Below are 25,287 nucleotides of genomic sequence, written 5' to 3'. Positions count from 1 at the left end.
GGTGCAGCAAACCACCATGGCACATGTGTAACAAACCTGTACATTCCATACATGTATTCTAGAACTTAAAGTAAAACCAAAAAAAATTGTGTACATATTTTTATTTAAAACTATTTAGTAGACAAAAAAAGATTGAATATGTTCAAGATGTACAATTTAATGATTTGATATACATACACATTATGCAATAGTATACCGATCAAATGAACATACTCTTCACCACACATGCTGTACATTCAATCCTCAGAACTTGTTCATTTTGTAACTAAAAGTTTGTACCATTTTACCAACATCTCCCTATTTCTGCCACCCTCCAGCCTTTGTTCTATGCTTCTGTGAGTTTGACCTCTTTAGACTTCACAGATAAATGAGATCATACATTATTTAGAGTTCTGCATCTGGTTTATTTCACTTAGTACAATGTCATCCAGCTTTATGCATGTTGCTGCAAATGGCAGGGTATTCTTTTTGTGGCTAAATAATATTCCATTGTGTATGTGTACCACAGTTTCTTTACCTGTTCATCAGCTAATAGACATTTAGGTTGATTCCATATCTTGGCTATTGTGAGAAATGCTGCAATGCACAGATGGATGCAGATATCTCTTCAACATACGGATTTCCTTTAGATGTATACCCAGCTGTGGGACTGCTGGGTCTTACGGTAGTTCTATTTTAATTTTTTGAGAAACATCTATGCAATTCTCCATGATTTACATTATCACCAACAGTATACGAGGATTCCCTTTTTTCCACATCCTTATCAACACTTGTTATCTTTTGTCTTTTTGGTAATAGCCATTCTGACGGGTGTGAGGGGATATCTCACTATGGTTTAATTTTCATTTCCTTGATGATTAGTGATACTGAGCACCTTTTCATATTCCTGTTGGCCCTAGGTATATCTTCTTTGGAAAAATGTCACATCTCTTGTGATAGTACTTTTAATATTATCAATAATAGTCTATAAAGTGTCAAAGTTCCCAAGTGTTGCAGACCCATCCCTTCCAAGATTGACTTTAACCCCACCTGCAAGTCCTGCTCTGCATCTGTGCATCTTGGTAATCCTCAAATTCAATGGAGACCTTAAACATGAGGCATTTAAAGAGACCCTTTTCCAACATGCCGGTGACTCAGGATCAATACTGTTATTCTAAAAATGGTCCTAGAGTTATGTCTTAGTTCTCTAATAATTGAGTTTCTGCCTGGATTTAAAAACCCTTGTTCTGGAACAAAGTTGTTTCCTGGCCCCCCATCTCTCCATTCCCTTTCTACCTTACACTCTTCATCCCAGTCCTCTTTTCCTCGCTACTGCCAGATATTCAAGTCATAGCACTAATACTTTGTGCAGCTTTGCCCGTGGCAGACTGAACAGTTAAACCGCTCTACTTCACTGCCTTCCTGGCAGAATCTCAGATGCCTGTTTCTTTTAACCCTGGCCAGCTTATTGCCATTCTGCACATCGTAAAGATATGGCTGTTGTCTGGTCCTCCTTGCTGCAGAGAGGCAAGTCAGGAAAGTGAGTAGTCAGCCTTTTTCTGTATCTGTAGTACAGGCATTTAGGGTTGAGTGTACTATCAACCAGTAGCATCCTAATACAATTATCTATCTTAGTTCTGATTATGTCACTCTTCTGACTTCAAAACCTTAAGTCTTAATATGTTTTTCATTTAGAATACAATAGAATCTAGATTCTTGCTCGGCATTCAAATTCTCTTATCTGGCCAGTTTTCTAGCCTAATCTCCCATTAATTTTTCATTAATGCTCTTTCTAGACTATGTTTCACCCAAACCAAATCAAACCATTTCCTTCTTTTCTCTTCAAATCTTCTTTTTCTTTTTTCCATTTCTTGCAGTAGCCTTTCCTCCTAACCCTTAGACATACTCAGTTTCTATACCTCCAAATAGGATACCCCTTTGTATTTGAATGCTGCTGCTTCTATTAAGATGTCTTTACTGTGCCTTAACTAAACGTAATTTCTCCCTTTTTCTGAATTCTGACAATACTTTATCTGCATAGCTTTCTTTTTCTTTTTTTTAGATGGAGTCTCACTCTGTTGCCCAGGCTGGAGTGCCATGGTGCAATATTGGCCCACTGCAACCTCTGCCTCCTGGGTTCAAACAATTCTCCTGCCTCAGCCTCTTGAGTTGCTGGGATTACAGGCCTGTGCCACCACGGCCACCTAATTTTTGTATTTTTAAGAGAGATGGGGTTTCACCATGTTGGCCAGGCTGGTCTCAAACTCTTGACCTCAAGTGATCCTCCTGCCTTGGCCTTCCAAAATGCTGGGATTACAGGCGTGAGCCATCAAGCCCAGCCCTATATAGCTTTTTATATAACACTTTACAATTAAAATAGAGGGGCATAGACTTTGATCAGACAGATTATGTAATTCAAGTCCCAGCTTTGCCACTTACAAGCTATCTGTCTTCAGCAAGTTACTCAATCATGCTGAGTCTCATTTTCCTCATCTATACAGCACAGATAATTATGTCTCATCTCAACAGTGTGAGGATTAAAATAACATATGTAAGATGTCCAATGTGGTGTCTAGTCCATAACAAGTACTCAGTGAATATTAATTTCCTTCCTCCTGTTTCCTCTTTGAATTGTTTTGTAATTATTCATGAACATTTTTTCTCTTCTCTCTTTCTTAATATATTTTCTGATTTTTCAAGGGTAGGATCTATGCTTTCTTTCACTGTTAGTGTCCCCTGCAACACCTAATTTATTTTCCGGCACATGGTAGAAGTTCAACAAATGTTATTGAGTTGTGAATGGTAGACCTAAGAGCTTTAGTAAAAGGAAGTTGAGGGAAAGAGAAAACTATCAGCTTTTTATAATTGGAAATGCCCTAATCCGCTGTGGATGAATGGATAAAGAAAATGTGGTATGTATGCACAACGGAATACTATTCAGCCTTAAAAAGAGAAGGAAATCCTGTCATTTGCAACAACGCGGAGGACATTATGCTAAGTAAAATAAGCCAGGCACAGAAAGATAAACACCTCATGTTCTCATACATATGTGGAATCTAAAAAAGTTGATCTCACAGAAGCAGAGGGTAAAGTGGCGGTTATCAGCAGATGGCAGGGTTTGGGGTGGGGAGGTGGGATGATGTTGTTCAAGGATGCAAAATTTCAGTTAGGAGGAGTAAGTTCAAGATATCTATGGTGCTATACTTACCTGGCAGGGGAGATACCATGATCACGAAGTTGGTTTTCCCAGGGCGAGGCTTATCCATTGCACTCCAGATGTGCTGACCCCTGCGATTTCCCCAAATGTGGGAAACTCAACTGCATAATTTGTGGTAGTGGGGGACCATGTTTGCGCTATCCCCTTAAAAAAAAAAAGAGGTATCTATGGTGCAACATGGTGACTATAGTTAACAACAATGCATTGCATTCTTGAAAATGCAAAGATTGGATAAGTGTTTTCACCACAACATGATAACCATATGAAGTAATGCATTTGTTAATTAGCTAGAGTTGGTCATTCTACACTGTATACATACTTGAGAACATCCTGTTGTACATGAAAAATGCATATACATTTTATTTCATTGATTTCGACCTGAGACTCAGAATGCATATAATTTTATCTGTCAATTAAAAATAGAATATTAAGAATAAAAAATAACAAAATATAATGACCTAATCAGTAATATCATGTCTCATAAATGATGCCATTTAAATGATGTCCCTGAGCTTTCTAAGCCCCAAGATTTTACTGAACACTTAACAGTTTCAATAAGTTGCTTCCTTGTGGTTTGGAGAGTGTGGATAACTTTGTTTCCTTTCATTATAGTAGTTTATTTGTATTGATATTTAATGGTTGCTGAAAATGAACAGCATTAACCCAGGGCCATACTTATATTATTTTATTTTATAACAATTTACTTGTGGGGTTCCAGGCTTGGCTTTCTTGGGACTATCGTAGAAAGTAGTTCCTGATGGTCGTGTATAACCCCATATTGCTTAGATATCATACTCTTCCACTAATAAATACTTTGATACAAATTGTAGAAGCTAGTTATATTTTAAAACGTTCTCAGCATTCTACCCTGTATTCTTTACAAAGATATATTGATCATTACTTTGGCCCGAATAACCCCATCAGTATCTTCAACAGAGGATAGTGAAATAGTGGGACATTGTATTAATGGCCTTCCATACTAAGGCCATTTCTTTAGCATAAAATTGTTAGAGTTTCAAAGCCTTTTAACTCTTCTTTGGAGCTGCATGAACATAAAGGAGATATAATTCCCTTAGGAATTTGGGGGACTAAAGTGTTATGCATGTTGTAGTTCTGTATTACTCAGTGAGAAAAAAATGTAAGAGAAACCACAAGCAAATACCATCAGACAACTGCACACAGAGGCTTGAGGCTTCCATTTGTACTTTTTCAGATGCACTTGAAAAGTAGTGGAGGATGGCACTTTGCCTTTTCCCCCAAATCTTTCCTTGTTTCATTTTGCGTATGTGTGTGTGTGTTCAATCATTCATTTCATTTCAGAATGTTTTACTAAAATTGACAAAACTCAAGCTGTGTGTGCCTTATAAAGGAATTATTCCTGAATAAAATATTATATTTTGGGGAAATATTTAACTTTCTATTCATGTGTTTTTAATTATGTACTAAGCTCCTTCTAACCTAACACTTTAGAAACTCCCATATTTCATGTTTGTGTTCCAATTCAGCCTTTTTCAGATCATATAGCCTGACTTGGGGGCAGGGGGTGGGAGTAAATATACATTCTTCAAGAAATTCAAAAAGTATGTGTCTTTGCATGCATATGTGTGCATGTGTGTGCAGAAAGCTCACAATACAATAGAACTGTCATATTAAACTAAGAATGTAGTGTATCCTAAAGAAATCATGCTAGATGTGCAAAGTATCACCATTCTCCGTTATCTGTGTTTTATGTTGTGGTTACATTATAAAGAGAATGATAATACAAGCCTTAATGAGGGTTTTTCATATTTTATTAAGTAAATGGTTAATGTGATGATATGAAAAACTCCATTGTACTCTAGATAGTTTATATTTTTAAGTGTACACATGGTATGACAGCTTATTTATTTTACTCTGACCCATATTTCATTATTTTTATGTGATCATTTGTATATTTAAATGGAATAGTGTCATCTCAGAGTTTAATTTTGTCTTAGAACTCTTTCTCACTGAAATTAACTAAAGAATTTCTGTTGCCTACTTTATGCTATGTTTCCTATAAAATATATTCCTCTCGATTCTGTCTGAATAAAGGTGAATAGCATATAGCATTTCGTGAATAATCAACTTAGTCCAACAATGTTTTGCATCTGTGGAAGCTGTTATCACTCGCTGCATGTACTCATTATTACATCTTTATACGGTACCGATCTATAGAAAATGCACAATAAATTTCTGTTAAATAAATGTATATATTTAATCATTCAAATTTAATGGTAATTTTATATGCATTTGAGGATGAAATTCTGAGCTTACTGAAAACATCAGCTTTTAGCAGTCCATTTGTAAGATAGCACGTGAAACACAAATAGGGTGAAGGGCTTGGGCTCCAGAGGCAGGTACCTGGGTTTAAGTTGCGGTCTACCACTTATGAGCTATTGACTTTGAACAAGTTATCTTACTTTTTTCCTTTAGTTTTTCAATGCAAAATGAAAAGAGTTGGTTTAACTTAATACGTGACCTAATAAAGCACTTTAAACAGTGTATTGGCACTCGTATATAAGTGTTATTAATAAAGACTTATTTGTCTACATGTAAACACGCACATACATACCTTCTCACATAAGCACTCATACTGAGATGGAGCCGTAATGACTTGTTATTGCCCTTAGAGGTGGTACTTTACTTGCTGGATAAACACTTTTTATAATAATAACCTCAAAGTACATAGATTTTTTAGAATAAATTATACAATATTAAAGTTAAAAAATTCATGGAGAAACCATCATTGTTAAATATGGTTATAGCACAGGGATTTCTATGTAAAATAAACATTTATGTGTACATAGTGTGTATAATTTAAAGAGAGCAAAGAGTTTCAGTTCAAAATGTTCTTCAGTGAAATAATAATTCATTTGAAATATTTCAAACTTTAAAAATTTTACTTATAAATTTTGTGATGTATGTTATTTCTGTAGATATAATTTCATGTATATGTTTTTATGGATAATTTTTATATCCTAATCAAAATCCTTGATAGGCTAATTTTATTTTCTCTCTAAGCATCTTCAGACATTTCAACTGACACCACAATTTAAATACATATTTATTTCTCAGATAATAGATTAAAATGGTGAATGCTATATGACAGTAGTTAGAAAAAAAGTTCCAGAAACATTTTGTTCTGTTTTCTTTCATTTGGGTAGGGCATGCTTAATCCTTGTTAGCATAGTGAGTGTGGGAAAGTAATCCTTCTCCAAGTTGGTGTTAGCCTTTACACTTCAAGGTTTGTTTTTTGTCTCTCCAAATGGTCAGTATATCCAGTGCTAATTATTTGAGCTCTTAGGCAGAATAGATCATAGTAATTCAAAATTAGTAAATTTTATTTTTCTAAAAAATACACAGAATTGAAGATGAGTCAAAGATGATGCATCCTTAATTGATATAGTCAAGTAAACATCATCAGTTATCCTCTTGCTTAGAAGAGTTGCAGCACACCTTCCTTAAACCTCTTACCTGCAAACCTAAGCTATGGAGCTATTTGGGAAAAAAACACCTAGTAGAGTTTTTCATTTGTGAAGGAAATATTACCCCTTGCAATAATCTCAGCACCACAACTGACATTTGTACACATTGCGCACTGCACAAGGCAGCTCGGCCAAGGGGCAGGCACAGATTGAAATCCAGTTTATGCTCCACTTGCCTAGCTTGGAGCCTGGCAGGGAGCTGCATCTGGATGGAAGCCTCCTCCAACTGATGCAGTCCCAATTTGGGCCAGCAGGACTCTGAATAAAGTGCATGCAGTTTACTAAGAAGAAAACTACCAAGTCTTGGTGGTGAACATAATGATCTGAGAGTAGCACATCCAGGAACAGATGTAGAGTGGTCAGTATGCAGAGTTCTGGAGAGAGGCTACAGTGGATTAGAGTGGACAAGTAGAAGCTGACATTGTGGAAATAAAGGGGATCCCCAGAGAGTGTGTAGAGGGGAGGAAAGACAGGAATGAGAGGAGGGTTAATTATGAATTGCAGAAGAGGGAAAGGTCCAGGGAAGGAAAAAGAGAAAGCCCCATTAGTCGAAGACCCAGAGGAAAAGTGTTGCCAATGAGGCTAAGGGAGGAATGGTGAGCATGTGCAGTATTGCTACTGGGTTTGCAAGTAGAAGGTTATTCAGTAACGGCAGTAGCCTGGTGGTTTTCAATGCAGTGTTGCCATGGTTTCAGGACTGACTTGGTAATGAAAATATGAAGCGAGTGAAAACAGAATACTTTTTCTAAAAGTTTGAAGTCACAGGGAAGGGGGAAATAGGAGTCAAAAATGCCTGCCTGTGTTTGAGATATGAGAAAAACATTTCCTTGAATACTGTTCATTTCCTCTCCAGGAGACTGTACAAAGTTTTTATTTTCTTCTATTAATCTTAACTCTTCTGACCTAGTGTCATGAGTCAACACATGAGAAATGGTAGTCACCCCAAAAAGCACAATTTCTAGTTGAACTTTATCCTCATAAACATTCATTAGAAGCATATTGGGTACACAGATATCTGCGTCTTTTTTATTGCTATCAGGCTATTTAGAAAATACTAATTTTGGTCCTGATGTCTTGTTAAAGGCCTCTGTTGCAGAAAATATGCTAATGTATATATTGAATATTTACCATATATAAGGCAAAAAGCTACACATTTGAGAGGAAGGGAATGGAAATAATATTTACAGAGTACCCTGCATTCTTTTAATTACCTTCTACAACTTGCATATGAGGTAATTAGTTTTTTGCTCTAGGTTACAGATGTGGAAACTGAGGCTCAGAGAGGTTAAGTCACCTGCCAAAAGTCACATGTTAGTATATATTAAAGCCTCCAAAGTCAGTGTTTATTATGTTTCCCCATGTACCTATTTTCCTACACTCAAGGGCCCTGGTAGTTTATTAAGAAACTAATCTTATTCCCAGCGGGGTAAGCGAAGTTTCACAAAAGAGGCACAAGCGCTTTAGGAGTTCAAAAATAAGGAAAGGACATATCGGAAGGGCAGTTAGGCAATGCTTTGGGAAGCGAGATCATGGACGTGAGTCATCAATGATGGCTATAGAGATCGTGAGCTTATGAGGGAGGTGGAGATGGGATTGTACTGTAAGAACAAAATTTTCTTCCAGAAACTCAAAATTCTGTGTTTATTATTTTCCAAGTCGCTTCATAGCTCAGGCTTCCAGGTAAGATGTTTAAGAAAGGTGTCCTCTAGCTATTCCAAGCAAAATGACAATGGATAATGTTTATTCAGGAGAAAGAAGGATATAAGTAAAGATAGAGTGAGAAGAAAGAGGGTCATTTTGAGAATAGCTGGTATTGAAGACAGGCTAGAGGGGAGGCTCCTTGTGGAAAATTGGGGAAGATAAGGCAGAAAAGGAAAATTAGGAGCAGGTTATAGAAGACTTTGCACACAGGTAGAAGTTAATCGTTTATTTGGCATGAATTGGAAGAGTATTTTAAAATAAAATTTTAAATGATATAACTACTATGGGGATGTTCAAAGATTCTCAAAAGGAGGAGAAAATAGTATCATAAATTGCCCTAGACCTATCACCCAGCTTCAAGAAACATCAATTGCCAATTTTACTTTTATTAATCTCTTTCCTCTCATTTGTTTTGCTTTGTTTTATTTTTGCTAGTGTATTTTAAAGCAAAGCTTAGATATTATATCATTATATTTACAAATACTGAAATATGTATCTCTAACTGATAGAACCTTTGGAAAACATAACCACCATTTTATCATCATCCCTAATAAAACTAACAATAATTTCTTAATATCAATACCCAGTCCATATTTAAATTTCCCCAATTGTCTCAAAAATGTCTTTTTACAAATGCTTTGTTAGAACCAGGACCGAAAGCCTGCACTTGGCATTTAATTATCAAAACTCTTCAGCTTCTCTTATTCTGTAGTGGTCTTCCTTCCTTTTATTGTTCTATGAAATCAATTTTTATAGGACATTGATTATATATTTAGAATGTCCCACATTCTGGATTGGTCTAATTACTTCCTTCTAGTATCATTTAACTTGTTTCCCTCTCTATTTTATTTAAACTACAGGTTACATTCAGAAGTTAATTAGGTTTGGCTCAATTTTTAGGAAACTCTGTAATAAATGTATAGTATAATTTTTAGTTCATCATATCAAGAAGCACATAATGTTTGGTTGATCAGGACATCAAGGTATGTTGACCTGATACCCGGTAACATTTCACCAAATACATCCATTGAACATTGTTGTCTATAGCAACTTTTTCATTGTAGATTACAGAATGGGCCCTTGAAGTTCTTTGAGCTGAGGAGTGATATATTCCACAATGTGCTTTAGGAAAAATAATTTGAGAAAAGTATGTAGGATGGAGTAGAAGAGGTAAGGCCAAGAGAGGTTTGTAGATTATTCCAGTTATCCAGGAACAAGAGTGCAACAAACACGAAAATGTGGACATAGATTCAAGGGATTTTGTGGCATATGAAATCTATAGGACTTGGCAATAGATTAAGTTAACTGAATCAAATATAACATTCAGCTTTTAGGCTTGTAGAAGCAGCACCGTGTTTTACAAAAACAGGAAAGTTAGGAATCATGATTGACTTGCAACAGAAATTGAGAAATTTGATTTGAGAATGTTGAATTTGAGCTGATTATGGTATATGTTGGTGTACACATCTGGTAACCAATTGAAAATACAGGATTGCAGCTTGGAAGAGAATTTAGGGCATAAGTCAGGTACTAGTCATGGCCTTAGGGTATATTTCATGGCTAATGAGGGAAGTAGAGTAGAAAAAAAGGTTTAGACAAAAATTTGGGCAATCTGAACGTTTAAGGGTTTTGTCAGCCCTATCTCCCCAAAACTCCAGTTGATTTGGTTTTAGTTTAGCCAGGGATAGCTCCTCTCTTGTGCCTAGAAGACTGGCTCAGAAGTTTTCCTTCCTGTAGTTTGCTTTATTCTTCCTAATGGAAAGGAATGTCCCCAAGATCAGTATGTATTTCAACTCATGTTTATTTTTTCCAAAACAGACTATAAAAATATGACTTATCTTCTGCTACCTCCCTCTCTGTCCTCCAATTCAACCTCCTTTCTATGACCAATGTATTATTTAGGGAAACAGGAAGAAGACAAGACATTAAAATGAGGGAGTAGTGGGCAAAGGCAGCTTTGTTTCTCTTTGTCTTTAGGACACATGTTTGAAGAGCATGGAAAAGAATTCAAGGGAATGGGAATGATTGAAGAGACAAGTGAGAAAAAGAACAACTGGGGCAAAGTTGGGGAAGAGGCACAGAAGTACGTAGGAACAGTGTTCTTCTCACTGCAGAGAGAAGGATGAAGGTGCAGCAGACTCAGAAGATGGGGAGTATGGTAGTTGTAGAAGCTCATATTAAAAGCCTTTTGATCATCTTAGGCATCAGCTGAAAAGGAGGGAGATCCAATATATATTGGAAGACTGAGAATGGTCCACAAGCCCTGAGAGTCCGGCTCTCCTAGCCTCATCTGAGAGTCATTTTTTAATTTTTTAATTTTCTGAATATCTCTTTAGACTCCAAGGAACATCCTACCCTTATCCTTGTGTTGTGCTCAGTGGCCCTTCATAAAACCTATATTGCTTTCTATGCTCTATATACTACTGCAAATGAACAAAGAATCGAACTGACCTTCAAACAAGGTGTCTTAAGTAGCCCTGGTAAAATTATGTTGGGACAAAATATTAGGAAATATGCTGAAATCGATGATTTGTAGATTAAACCCAAGGTATAAAGATGAATATATCTCTGGATACATTTGAATCATATTGCAGACAGTAAGAGCATTGTAGGATAGAATGTACCATTAGCTGTAAAGTCATAGGGCTACTAGGGCATTAAAAGAGCAAGCTGATGCTTTCTTTCGACAAAAGGAATGTTTAGGATTCCAAGTCTTTCACCATGGAGTTCATTTTATTTGACCTCTTAAAAATAAGTTTAAAAAAAAAAGGCAAAGTTAAACAAAGCAGTTTTAGCAATCTCTAAAACATTTAAGGCAAGGAATGATGCTAGGAAGAAGGAACCCCTTGGTTTTGATTGGCAGGAGTGGTAATTTGACTGTATTTAATTCATATTGTGTTAGAAAAGAAAACCAGAGAAAGCGTCCCTGATTCCTGCTGTTTTACAAGCCTTTAACTCCATTGAGCTACATCAGTCTTACTTTTGAGAGTCCTTTTTTAATGTTTGGTTTTTCTAAATTTTCTTTAGTGCTAGACCCACTAATTGCTTCCTTATGGCAGCTGCTTATGATTTAAGACTGATCATGGGCACATATAGTCCCTTGTTCAAGGCTCAGATGGACATCACAAAAAACCTCACAGTTATGATCTTACTATGGAAAATGCCCAGAAAATAATAGCCATAAAAATTTGTTTTCTACTAAGTACGGCTGGTTTTGATATTTTAAAAGTTTCTGTTTATACCCACCCCCTCTGCTTGGTCTCTTTTAATCTTCAATGTACACTGAAAGGTGTAAAGTCTGAAGCTATAAATCTGTTTATAGCTATAATTCCCTTCTCTGGCTTAGCAGAGTTTGACACTATAATAAACACGGTTCTTCTGCAGCAACACTGAATCTGGTTCTTCTATAATTCTTTATATGATGCCGCTTTGAACACTGAGGGTTTTATTGCATTCTTTTCTTTCTGGTCCTTTCAATTTAGCAAGAACGGTTGGGCACCTAGTCTATGCTAGGGGTGACTAGGTGGTTCTAGGGCCTGATGTTTTGTCTATCTTATTCATAAAAGTAATGTTGTTAAAACTATGATGAAGTTTATTTGTTTTGTTTGTTAATAATTCCTGAACAATAGAGGTAGATTATATTGGTTTAGGAAATCAATTCTCTCTCTCTCTCTCTCTCTTTTTCTCTCTCTCTCTTTCTCTCTCTTTCTTTCTCTCTCTCTCCACCCCCACCCCCCTGTCTCCCTCTCACCCTCTCTCCCCGGACTCTTGCTGTGTCACACAGGCTGGACTGCAGTGGTGCAATCCCGGCTCCTGGGTTCAAGTCATTCTCCTGCCTCAGCCTCCTGAGTAGCTGGGATTACAGGCGCACACCACCACACCCAGCTAATTTTTGTATTTTTTTTATAGAGACAGGGGTTTCACCATTGGTCAGGCTAGTCTCCAACTCCTGACCTCGTGATCTGCCTGCCTTGGCCTCCCAAAGTACTGGGATTACAGGAGTGAGCCACCGCACCCGGCCAGGAGATCCATTGTATTTCTTTATCCTCAAGTCAAGTATCTGAAAAAGAAATTTTATGTTTGCCATAATTAAAATATTAAAAATATGGAGTGTGTACTTGATAATTACTATTATACTGTTGGTAGGGCAGGGATTTTATAAATTGCTTCATGTATAATATTTTAGCCAAACAGTAGGCATTATTTTCCCCATTTTAAAGATTATGAAACTGAGGAACAAAGACATTAATTAACCATCTAAAGATCACACAGGTGATTGCAGCCAGGATTCAGTCTTCCTCTGTTTGACTCTAAAACTCAAGTTCTTAACTATCAAGATACTTTGTTTCATGTACCGCATTTTAAAGTAACTCTCAAATTACCCTTTTACTTACTTTATACTGAAGCATTTAAAAAGAATTAAACACAAGTACCCACACACACAATTTATCTATACTTACATATGGGAACTCCTTGATTTTACATCAGGTTTTCAGAAAAAGTTATTTTAACTTTAAAAATTACACATTTCTAGTTCAAGTTGTTTGTAAAGTTGAAAGTCTATGAAACAGTTTGGTGGTTTGAAGAAGAAATGTCCCTAAAAAACGTGTGCTAGTAAAACGGAAAACTATATATGAGTTTAAGGTGGAAGTAAATACTCGAAAGAACACACATCCCCCTTCTGGTTAGAGATAAACCAGTGCTAACTACATAAAACACATTTTTCAGTAGGAGCATGGATGTATCCTCACCTAAATACCTAGGATCCCTATTTTTCAAGTAAAACTAGATTTTTAATTGTTAATACTTTTTGCAATGTGATTTTCTGCAGTTTTGGATACCTGCTAAGAAACTGTGGTACCAAATTCAGTTTCCTCGTTAAGTGTGGGGTTTGAGTATGTGTCTCATTGGCACTACAAGCCAAGTTCATCATGCAATTTTGGGAGTAGGCAGTAGAATTGAAGCTTCTATCCTAGTTGTACAAGAGAAAAACTGGATATTCTGTTTCCTTCCTTCCTGGGAGCTTGTGAACACTGATAACATTTGCAAGTGCCTGAGCACATCCGAAAGAAGAACCACAGCAGATGTGCAGTGACCACTGAGGTTGTGCTGTGCTCCCAGAGAACAGCTCATACCGCAGACTATCTTCCTTATCTTTAAAAGACTAGGAAAATCGTGGAGTTTAAAATAGAGTAATTCCATATTCAGTTTGCAGTTTAAAAAGTAGAGGAAAGGAGGCTGGGTGCAGTGGCTCACGCCTTTAATTCCAGTACTTTGGGAGGCCAAGGCAGGCGGATCACGAGGTCAGGAGATCAAAACCATTCTGGCTAACATGGTGAAACCCGTCTCTACTAAAAATACAAAAATTAGCTGGGCATGGTGGCGCACGCTTGTAGTCCCTGCTACTCAGGAGGCTGAGGCAGGAGAATCCCTTGAACCAGGGAGTTGGAGTTTGCAGTAAGCTGAGACCATACACTCCAGCCTGAGCGACAGAGGGAAACTCANAAAAAAAAAAAAAAAAAAAAAAAAAAAGGAAAAAGGTAGAGGAAAGGAAATGTAATAAAGTCCTTTATTCAGAAGTTAACACAGAAGAATGGTGGCATCTGAGGGGAGGCAGTTGTGACTACCTCTGTGCTGCTTCTGCTCAGTGGTGGTGATGGAGAATGTTCTCTCTCTCCTCGGCTATTTTCAATTAGGCCATCTGAAGCTGCCAGCACTGTGGATTTGAAATATAACCCTAAAACCAGATTTAAACTCCATATGATTCACTTGAGTGTGGAACTGCTGTGTTTATCTGGGTTGAACCAGCTTAGGCCAAGGCTTTTCTGCAAATACACTAAATGGTGAACCTTGAAATGAGTAGGACTTGTTAAAACATGTTGCCACCTGTCAGCGGCCCGTGTCCAGTCAGTTAACCAGTCTTGTTGGTTTTCACCTGAGAAATGTCTCCTGAATCTAGAACTCTCCCTGCGCCTCCACTACCACAACCTTAATTCAAATCTTTGCCATCTCTCTCGGACCAAGGCAAATACTTCCTAAGAATTCCTAACACCCCGTGTTCTCAGAGCTCCACAAAACAGAACACACTTCATCTCCACACTCATTGTTACATTGATGACAGAATCCAGCACAGACACATGAGTATGGTTTACCAGCCTTTTGAAATCTCTTTCCTGCTATTTTCTATCTCCATTCCCCACATGTTCTTACCACCCTGAACTCCTTTCTCTGACATCATAGTATTTTCTCACAACTGGGCATGTGTATCCCTTCTCCCCAACCTGCTTCCTCCTCCTCCCTCCGTCCCCTTATTCCTGGACACCTTTCAAGGCCAGTTCCAATATCACCTTTTCAATTCCAGCTCTCCCACTTCTTTCTGCTCTGTACTCCCACAACAAAGTATTTAGTCCACTGATTGTGACTATATTTACATGTCCCTCCTCCAGGCTCATAGTATATTGCCTGGCTGGTAGTGAGCCAGAAATGCTTAGAGAATAAAGCTTACTTGTCCTCATATTTCTACAGCGATGAATAGATTAATCAGAAAAGTTTTTGTTATATTTCTTGAGTAAAAATAAACTTATCTGTACTTTCCTGGGATGGAAGTCATAACCCTGCTCTTATTCCAGGAGTTTGGACTGCCAATTCCCAGTGTTTGCTTCTTTCCCACTTTTTTCTACCTCAAGCAGAATTTAATTTTGTTTTCATTATTGTCATCTTTTAAAAACTATTCCTGACTTAGTTTTTTCCAGTTCAAAGTAGGTAGAATTTACAGTTCCAGCAAATAAAATACCATGATTGGGTTACTCCAGGCCTAGGAATATATCTCCCTTTTCCAACTGTATTTCCACTGCTGTTATGTAGATTGAAATTCAATATTTTCCTGAGTGTCATTCATTGTGCCTCTCTTTGTTTTTAGTTTGGTTTTATCATTTAACTGAAATAGACAATAGAACATAGAAGAAAGCTAAAACCTTAGTTACTTAAGCAGAATACATTTGAGGACACTTAAATTGGCATAGGCCAAGACCCACATTAAAGGTTTTTTACAAATAGAAAAGTGGTTTGTGCAAATTCTGAATGTAAAGCCATTTGAACAAGGGCCAATTTGAAGTTTGCCACTGAAATTTATAAATCCTTTGGTAGGAAATTAATAACATTCCAACAATGCCCTACAAGAAATATTCTAATTACTAACAACACTAATGAATAAAAACTTTATTAGCACCCTTACGTTCTTATTTATGTAATTAACCTTAGGATTAAATTACATAAAACTAATTTCGTAAAACTAATTCAAAAGATTATTTCAAATGTTCCTACTTATTTAATTCCTACTTATTTATTCCTACTTATTTCATTCCTACTTATTAATTCCTACTTATTTAATTATTTAATTACATAAAACTAATTCAGAAGATTATTTCAAATATTCCTACTTATTTATTAAAATAGGCCCTATAAAAGATCTGACTCTTAGATTCTGGATTAAACCAGGTCGAGTCCCTGAAAGAGCCTTCTATAAAGCTGTGACTCCCTATTCACTTCCCTATGACTGCTAATTTTACCATCCTTCCTTTCCATTTACCCTAACCTTCTTAGAGCAACAAAGTTTTATCTTCAAATAGTTACCACCTAAACATTGATACTGTTGTTACCTGAAAAATAAATGTGTCTACTAAATATTAGATTTTTAAGCTTGGTTTAGTTGGAAATAGCAATGTGCCATTAAAAATACTTTGTAATTCAAATAGCCATTAATTTGTATTGCTGCCTATCCTTTAGTTAATACTAGTTAGCTTTTTTTTAATGCTAAAGATAAAAAAATTCATATCCCAATTTTAATTTTAAAGGATAATGATCAAATAAACCTTTCTTTCATTTGTAATTTTTTAACTTAGAAATGAAGCATGGCTTCTAAATTTTGGAAATATTACACCATCTATATTTACTAAGGTAGCCCACTTTGTTCTGCAAATTCAATACATATTTTCAGTGCTTGAAGAGGGTTCAATTCGGAAGGAAGAGTGGGATTTCAGTTAGAGCAGAAGAAACACCTGCTGTTAATCCCAAGTGCACAAGTGGGGGCTGGAGTGTCCGAAGCAGCCACTGCAGCTGTGCGTGGAGGTTGACCTCGGCTTTGCTTCTGTCCTAAGCTGGCAGGTGCCAGGACGCCATGCTGTCTGCTCGGAAACACTCTCTTTTGAGGCAGCAATATTTATTGCTCAATTGTGAATTCAAATTTTCATGTGTTCATGTGTTAAGCATCCTTGCTCAGGGCAAGCTGGCTAAAGAGTTCTAGTTGACACGTGGATTTGGCATGAGTACTTGGACTTTGAGGAAAAGCGTTGTCTCTGTTTCTCATTGTCAAATAACTTCACAAAACTTTGTCCTTAAAAATGCTGTGTAACCTAACAAGGTGCCTTTAGAGGACTGGTACTATGAGTGATGTGGCCTCTGAAATCTCATTGGCAAAAGCAAACAAAGGTTTAAAGAGAACCGGGAAAGGAGGTGGATATGGAGGCTGGGGCAGCATCCATAGTAGCAGTTGATCTTGATGTAGCTGGATTTTCTAGAGGTCATTGTTTCTTAATGCTAGTAAATGGAAACTGTTTGCCTGCAGCATTAGGCTATTTAGCTTCTCAGGTACAGGGACCATGTCTTTCTAAATCAGCCTTTCCCACCATATATATCCTACCAGTGCTTACAATGTTGCCACGCTCTATACACATTCAACAAATGAGTGTAAAAATCAAAATAAAGTTAACTAACGTGCTACTTAAATCAAGACTAGAACCTCAATTGTATTTTTAAAATTTGGTAATAGATACCCTCTCATTATTCTTCACTTTGGCTTTCATCTGCCCCACCACAAATAAAAGCCTACTTGAATAACCTTAGCAAGCATTTTGCATGGTTAAAAATAATTGAATAAAGTCTTTAAACTTAATTTTCTGATTGTACTCACTCATCATTACTTGATTCACTGAAAACAATAAGAACGTTAAACATTTATTGAAAACAAAAATAATTTTTTCTCTTCTTTTAAATGGCAAAATGATTTGTGGGGTAAGAGATAAAAAGGTTTTATAAAGCTGATTCCATCATCTTGGTCCCTCCCTGCCCCCACTCCTCCTCAATTCCTCTTTCTCTCATTTTGAACTTGAGACGTTGGGACCAGTGTCTATGACACTGTGGAAATGTAGTGGGGAAGCATTTTAGATGGCCCTGTTGAAGGCAGCCACCAGATAGGTATCCCTCTTTCTGAGAATTTAGGTCCAGAGCTGGATTCCAATACTTTGTGTCAAAACCTCTACATTTAAAGTCACATATACTGGGTTGAAGTCCTGGCTAACTCACAAGAAGCCTAATACTGATAAGCTTTGAGTTTCATTTTGGCATCTATGAAAGGATTATCATAATACTTTCCTCATTGGATTGTGGAAAAGATTGAATGCAACAGGTGAAAAAGTTTTTTTGTTGATGGTAAAAGATATAAAGTATAGGGCATGATGTGGTTATTACTGATTTTATGATAATTTCACAGCTGTTACCAGAGGGCCACACTGAGAATGGGAATCTGGTGCAGTTCTCTGTAGCTGGTACTTAGCAGGAGGAAATGTTTTAGAAGGTGGAGCATTGGTACATTCCCACCTGCAGTGACATAGCAGTCTCTACTGGCACCTAGGATGGGGTACTGTGCTAGAATCTGGGCCTGTTTTCTGTCTAGCCTTGTCCTTGTTCCCCAGCCCTGCTGAAAATGGAGATCAGAGATAGAAAGTGACTCCAAAATGCTCCAACTCCTCAAGTGGGCACATGACTTTATCTTTAAGAGCTAGAAAAGATAACATAACATAACCAGTGCCTCTAGAATTGGTATTTCCTGCTAGTATTTCTGTCTGAAGGTAAAGAAACTCTCAATGAGGCTCAGGAATAGGCAGCTGTCCCCCAAAAAAGAAATTCCTGTAAAGAGCCACATATATAGGGTCACTTAACTTATGACAAAGGTAATAATGTATATAATGGGGAAAAGATACATTTTCAAGAAATGTTGTTTGGTTAATTTGATATTCACATTTTTAAAAAGCATCTTGACTTTTACCTCACATCATTTACAAAATCAATTCTTAATAAATTCAGATTTAAATATGAAAGATAAAATAATAAAGCTTTTAGCTTTTAAAATAAACATAGAAAGCCCTATTTATGACACTGAAGTAGGCAAAGATTTCTTAAGTAGAATATAAAAAGGGACAACTATAAAGAATAAAAAGTGTTAAATTGAGGTTTCTTAAAATTAAGAACTCAGAGGTATTCATCAAAAACACCTCTAAGAGAATGTAAAGGCAGTAAACAAAGTGGGAAAATATATTTACAGTAAATATATCTGACAAAAGACTCATTCAAAAATGTATAAATAACTCTACATCTACCTATATACATATGTACAATGTATAATATACAATAGATAAAGAACTCCAGCAAATCAACAGGACAATTCAGTAAGCCAAGGGCAAAAGGTATAAAGAGACACTTTATGAAAAAGGATGCAAAAAGGGCCAATACATGTATTAAAAGGGGGTTCAATTTACTAATCACTGGGGAAATACATATTAAAACATGATGTGAGATTACCATATCTCTACGAGAATGCCTAAAATTAAAAAGATAGAAAATATCAAATATTAGTGATATGGGGCAACTTAATTCCATACATTGCTGATGTGGCTTAAATTGTAAGAATCGCTTTGAAAAACCATTTGGCAGCATCTACTAAAACTGAGCATATGTATAATCTATAACCTAACAGTTCCTTTTCTGGATATACATCCAACAGAAATGCATGTAATTTTTCACAAAGGACATGAATTACTGTGTTCATAGCACTTTTTTTTTGGGAGTCTTGCTCTGTTGCCCAGGCTGTAGTGTAGTGACGTAATAGCTCGCTGCAACCTCTGCCTCCCGAGTTCAAGTGATTCTCCTGTCTCAGCCTCTCAAGTAGCTGGGATCACAGGTGTCCACCACCACTTCCAGCTAATTTTTGTATTTTTAGTAGAGATGGGGTTTCACCATATTGGCCAGGCTGATGTTGAACTCCTGACCTTAGGTGATCCACCCACCTTGGCCTCCCTAAGTGCTGGGATTACAGGCGTGAGCCACTGTGCCTGGCCATAGCAGTATTTTTATAATAGTCAAGACCTAGAAACTCCTGGAAACGAATGACTGCCAATAGTAGAATGAATAAATAAATGATGATATAATCATACAATGGAGTATCATAAAGCAGTAAGAGCAATCTACAACTACACCCAAAATTATGGATGAATTTCACACTAATTAAGCAAAAGCGGCCAGACTCTGTGAGTTTATGTCCATAAAGTACAAAAACAGGCAAGCTAATCTATATTGTCAGAGATCAGAATAGAAGTTACTATTGGTAGAGGGTAGTGACAAGGAAATATTCCAACAGGAGCTTCTAACTTGCGGGCAATGTTCGCTTTCTTTAACTGGGTTCTACTTGCATACATATGTTGAATTTGTGAAAATTTATTTAGCACATTATGTACTTATGACATGATATATGCAGGTATATATGCACAAACATATATGGTTATATGTTTCACATTCGAATATGATTATAGTTTAGAAACTAAAATTTCTTGAGAAACCTCATTGACAGCTATCTATGTATTCTTTGAATGAATCTTTCCATTAATGTGGCTGATCTATTCAGTTTACAAGATCTTTTCTTTTTATTAATTTTTTTTTTCTCTTTTTTTTCAGGGCCCTCCTGGTCCTAAAGGTGACAAGGTAGGAAAATGCATAGCAGAAATAAATAAAGTTAGTGGAGATCCATATTGGCATGAGCTATACTGTATTACATTTTGATCTTTTTAAGGAACCTTATGTATACATTTTAGCTAAAATTGTCATCTCACCGTTCTATTCTACAGGGAGAACAAGGTGATCAGGGACCTCGGGTAAGTTGTGCTCTACCTATCCTGGGCAGAAACTTAGTTTCTAAATGCAAGTTTATTGAATGAAACTAGCCCAGCTTCATACTTGCCTTTGTTCCACATGATTCGGTAATGGCTGGCAAAAATTCCATACCTCTTGTAAGTGAAAACACCTAATTAACTAATTGCATGTATTCTGTTGCAGTATCTTTACTTGATTCCTATAAATAGAAAATTCTGCAATAATTAGACATACTGAGTAAGGGTCAGAATCACTTCCAATTATCAACAGCAGCCACCTTTCCAGTGACTATTGGGTCCTTCAGATTTGCATGAATTGTTTCGCAATATAGAGGCCATATGGATTTCTATTGAATTTGGCCTTTTGCTACGTTAAACTTTACGTGCTCTTGCATAAATATGTTTTTTATAGATAAAATTGTCAATGCATTTTACATATATGTTCTTTGGCATAAGTTTGAATAATACTTATTTGAATTTCTAGTTTTTACAGATTTTTAAGCAGATAAAAGGTGTAATACAATTTAGCATTTCAGGATGGTGGGAACATTCTTTTAAGCTTCTCAGATATGGCCCTTGTAACCATTATAACACAATGGTGAATGCTTTGTTGTTACCTTGGTAGTGCCAAGTCCTCTACTTCACATCTGTGCCTTATTACCCAAATGTTCAGACATACTGTTTCAATGATGTAGTGGCTCCGTTCAACATACCTCTCAATTTTCTCATGTCACTATGCACAAAAGCAAGTATTTGGTTGAATAGAGTAATTTTTTACAGTGTAAAGGCTTATTTAGAACTTTCAGGTTGAAAACAAACTATGTAGGTCTTTCTGTGAAACTCACTGTACTTAGTTACTTATTAAATGCATTTATACTGCATAGAGATATTTTTGCAAAAGATGCAGTTGATGCAAACTTGAAAGGTTTGTAGTCATATTATCTCCTCATGTTTCTTAGAGAAAAGTTATGCTATGATTTCTTATACTTTCCCTTTTGTTCTTCAGCCACTTCTTCATATGGAAATACTGATTATGCTTCACAGCATTTTATTTCTCATGGCAGTTACTCTGGCTGATGACTAGCTTCAAGCCGAAAGCTCATTTTAGGAGATTAAACACGACATTATCAACTGTGATGGATATGAATAAAATAAAACTCTCATAACCTTAAGTGATTAGAATACAGCCATTTGGTCTATACGTGGTGATTATTTCACATGACATGTCTCCTCATATCGAGAATCATTTCTTTCTACACGCAGTATCAAAATCACTCAATTTACCCTTTCCAGGTAAGAGGGAAACTGTTTCCATTCTGAGAAATCTTCTTTTGGCAAAGGAAGTAAAGAGTGGTTCACAGCTTAGCTGTCATCAGTGTGCATGCAGTCCTCATTTTCAAAAAGGTGTGTTGGCTTTCATCATTACAAAGAGTGATGATTGATTATAAAGCTAGGCCAAATTTTCAAGATGAAACCTGAAACCATCTGAAATTCACCTGGTTTCGTGTTGCATTACAAACTAAGACTTGGACCAGTTTCCTTGAAAGTTTGGCCAAAGTTCATGAACTACTTTGACAAACCCAGACTGCCTTTCATACAGATTTCAGCCAGTTTTCACACTGAATGGGGCCAGGTTTCACTCAGTTCAGAGCCCATTTAGCATTTCAGGTGGAAAGTGGCAAAAACTGATCTCATTTTTCTCTGTATTTTGCTTTGTATTGAAGGAATTTGGATTGAATTCCTAATGAAGGATGAATCTTCATGGGTATGAATCTAAATGTCCTGGAAGATACAGGTGAAAGAGAACAAGAACCCACTGACTTGCCTGTCTTTTCTCCGATTCCAAGCAGGCCTCACTCAGTGCTCTTAGAATTTTATAAACATTACCACTGAGTAACATAGTATTAGCTACAAATTAGGAACTTCATCATATCAAGATCGTAAGATGAAGGTTCTATATTTAGAAAAAAAATCAAAAGTAAGAACTGGAAACATTTCCAATTAAAATTAATGAAAATTAATTTTACCCACATTCTCTATTTAGGCACAGTGTTTTAGCTGATGATGACCAAAGGCTCTTTTTTTAAATGTAGATTTTTGTATTTGAATACCCTGTCCATTTTCATCCTATTGCAGATTTTAAATTATGCTTTTTTACCATGTTTCCAATAGTTTATTTCTTTCCATGATTAACAATATGAACTCCAAACCCCATCATGTCAGCTCTTAGTTAGGTGAATTTCCGTAATGAGACCTATACCATTTCCTTGAATATTTGGAAGTTTTATCTCTTTGATTCCCCAAGTGTCCAGTGGGAATAAATTAAGCCATAAGAGGTAAATCAAAGCAGGAAAAACTTGAAGATCATACAGAAATTAAGAATGTGAGACTATTTTTAAGCACTTAGACATATATTCAGCAGTATATATTGAGCAGCTACCATCTTTAAGATACTATGCTTAACCCTATAGACACAATAAATGTGTCCACTTATTTCTCTCTTCTCCTAACCACCAAATTCAACCTACTTTCATGTTCTTGATTACTCCAGTGGTTTTCCAATTAATCTTTGTATTTCCACTCTTAACCCTGTATAACCCTACACAGCAGGCAGAGAGATCACTTTACATTGTAAACTAGATCATGTTACTTCTGTGTAAAACGTTAGAATGAAATCCAACCTACTGTGCTTAGCTCTTGCCCATCCCTACCAGCTCATCTCACACTAGTCTCCTCTCCACCTGCGACACTCCGGCTATACTGTCCTCCATGTGATTTTCAGACACACTACACTTTCACCCAACTCAATAACTTCTCATTTGCCCTCTTCTGGTCTTCTTGTGATTGGATTCTTCTTATCATTGAGATTTCATCTCAAATATCACCTTCTCTGAGAGAACTTGTCTAACTACTCAATCTAAACCAGAGATTATTCTATCTTGTCCAGGTATTCACTTGCTCATTATCTATAAAATATGTCCCTCGGGCCGGGCGCGGTGGCTCACGCCTGTAATCCCAGCACTTTGGGAGGCCGAGGCGGGTGGATCACGAGGTCAAGAGATTGAGACCATCCTGGTCAACATGGTGAAACCCTGTCTCTATTAAAACTACAAAAAATTAGCTGGGCATGGTGGCGCGTGTCTGTAGTCCCGGCTACTCAGGAGGCTGAGGCAGGAGAATTGCTTGAACCCAGGAGGTGGAGGTTGCGGTGAGCCGAGATCGCGCCATTGCACTCCAGCCTGGGTAACGAGAGCGAAACTCCGTCTCCAAAAAAAAAAAAAGTCCCTCCCTCCTTAGATCCTATATTCCATGAAAGCAAGGTTCTGCTCTGTCTTGTTCATACCACCTTCACATGGAATAGTGAAGATTCAGTAAATATTTGTTGAATGTATGGTAAAATATTATTATATCATTATGGCTTTCAAGAGGCTGATAATTTCATGAGTACCGGAATAAGGAAACTGTGTGGTTATATGTTATCTGCTTCAAATAGATATACCAAAAGGTGCTAGAAAAGTGAAATTCTTTCATTTTAAATGAGCACTGGCAACTGTGGAAGAGGTGACACTTGAGCTAGGACTTGATAAATGGGTAATTTTTAGAGGATATGGTGACGAGCAAAACATTACACATTCCAGGAAGAGGAACTAGTATAAACAATATTATCCAGGTAGACAATGGCAGGATTTAGTTAAGAAACAATAATATTCCATTTGTGATTAAAGAAAATGTGGTATATACAATGCAATACTATTTAGCCTTAAAAAGAAGGGAATCTTGTCATTTGCAACAACCTGGATGAACCCAAAGGACATTATGTTAAGTAAAATAAGGCAGGCACAGAAAGATAAATAACGGCATGATCTCACTTACATGTGGAATTTTTGAAAGTTGAATACATAGGAGGAGAGCATTTAATGGTGGTGACCCAGGGCTGGCGGGGAAGGGTTTTGGGAGATATTAGTCAAAGGATACAAACTTTCAGTTCGTTAAGAGGAATAAGTTCAAGAGGTCTGCTGTACAGCATGGTGACCACAGTTAAAAACAATATATTGTATTCTTGAAAATTGCTGAGAGTACATTGTGTTCTCACCAAAAAAGATAAGAATGTGAGGTAATACAAATGTTAATTAGCCTGATATAGCCATTCCATGATGTATACATATTTCAAAGCAACATATACATGTATAACAAAATATGTATAATTTGTATTTGTCAATTAAAAGTAAATTTTAAGGCTGGGTGCAGTGGCTCATGCCTATAATCCCAGCACTTTGGAAGGCCGAGGCAGGCAGATCACGAGGTCAGGAGATCGAGACCATCTGGCCATGGTGAAACCCCATCTCTACTAAAAAAAACCAAAAAATTAGCTGGGCATAGTAGCATGCACCTGTAGTCCCGGCTACTCAGGAGACTGAGACAGCAGAATCGCTTGTATCTGGGAGACAGAGGTTGCACTGAGCCGGCATCCTGCCACTGCACTTCAGCCTGGTGAAAGAGCAAGACTCCATCTCAAAAAAAGGAGTAAGTTTTAAAAAAGACCCTCAAAAATAATATTCCATTTGCCAATAAATAGGTTAAGTAAAAAATTGTGTCATATAGACTGAAAATTTTGGATTGAAGTTATGTTATGGAGCATTTTGAATGTCTAGCATGGTAGTCATTAGAGAGCCATTGAGAAGTTTGAGTAATCTCTGCTTATCTTATTTTGAGACTATCTGTACTTTTTACCAAATGTTCTTTATAAAAATATTTTGAAGGCTGGACATGGTGGCTCACAGCACTTTGGGAGGCTGAGGTGGGCGGATCACCTGAGGTTAGGAGTTCAAGACCAACCTGGCCAACATGGTGAAACTCTGTCTTCACTAAAAATACAAAGATTAGCCAGGTGTGGTAGTGGGTGCCT

The 25,287-nt window shown here is 36.9% G+C and overlaps 1 protein-coding gene and 1 non-coding gene across 15 annotated transcripts in view; both read left to right on the top strand.

Annotated features, from left to right (window-relative positions):
• Positions 1-25,287, top strand: part of COL25A1 (collagen type XXV alpha 1 chain) — a 523,210-nt gene that overhangs the window by 329,816 nt on the left and 168,107 nt on the right. For all 14 annotated transcript variants that reach the window (XM_037731778.1, XM_017509228.2, XM_037731776.1 and 11 more), the window contains exons 5-6: positions 20,188-20,214; positions 20,358-20,384. In XM_037731778.1, the coding sequence (XP_037587706.1) occupies positions 20,188-20,214; positions 20,358-20,384 (54 nt within the window). The remainder of the gene's footprint in view (positions 1-20,187; positions 20,215-20,357; positions 20,385-25,287) is intronic.
• Positions 3,180-3,343, top strand: LOC119468574. Its single transcript, XR_005197269.1, has one exon. It is a non-coding gene; the product is annotated as a U1 spliceosomal RNA (small nuclear RNA).

The sequence above is a fragment of the Cebus imitator genome, unplaced genomic scaffold (genome assembly GCF_001604975.1).
Source record: "Cebus imitator isolate Cc_AM_T3 unplaced genomic scaffold, Cebus_imitator-1.0 Scaffold17, whole genome shotgun sequence".
Lineage (NCBI taxonomy): Eukaryota > Metazoa > Chordata > Mammalia > Primates > Cebidae > Cebus > Cebus imitator.
The sequence above is the reverse complement of the archived record's forward strand: the minus strand, read 5'-3'. Positions and strand labels throughout refer to the sequence as shown.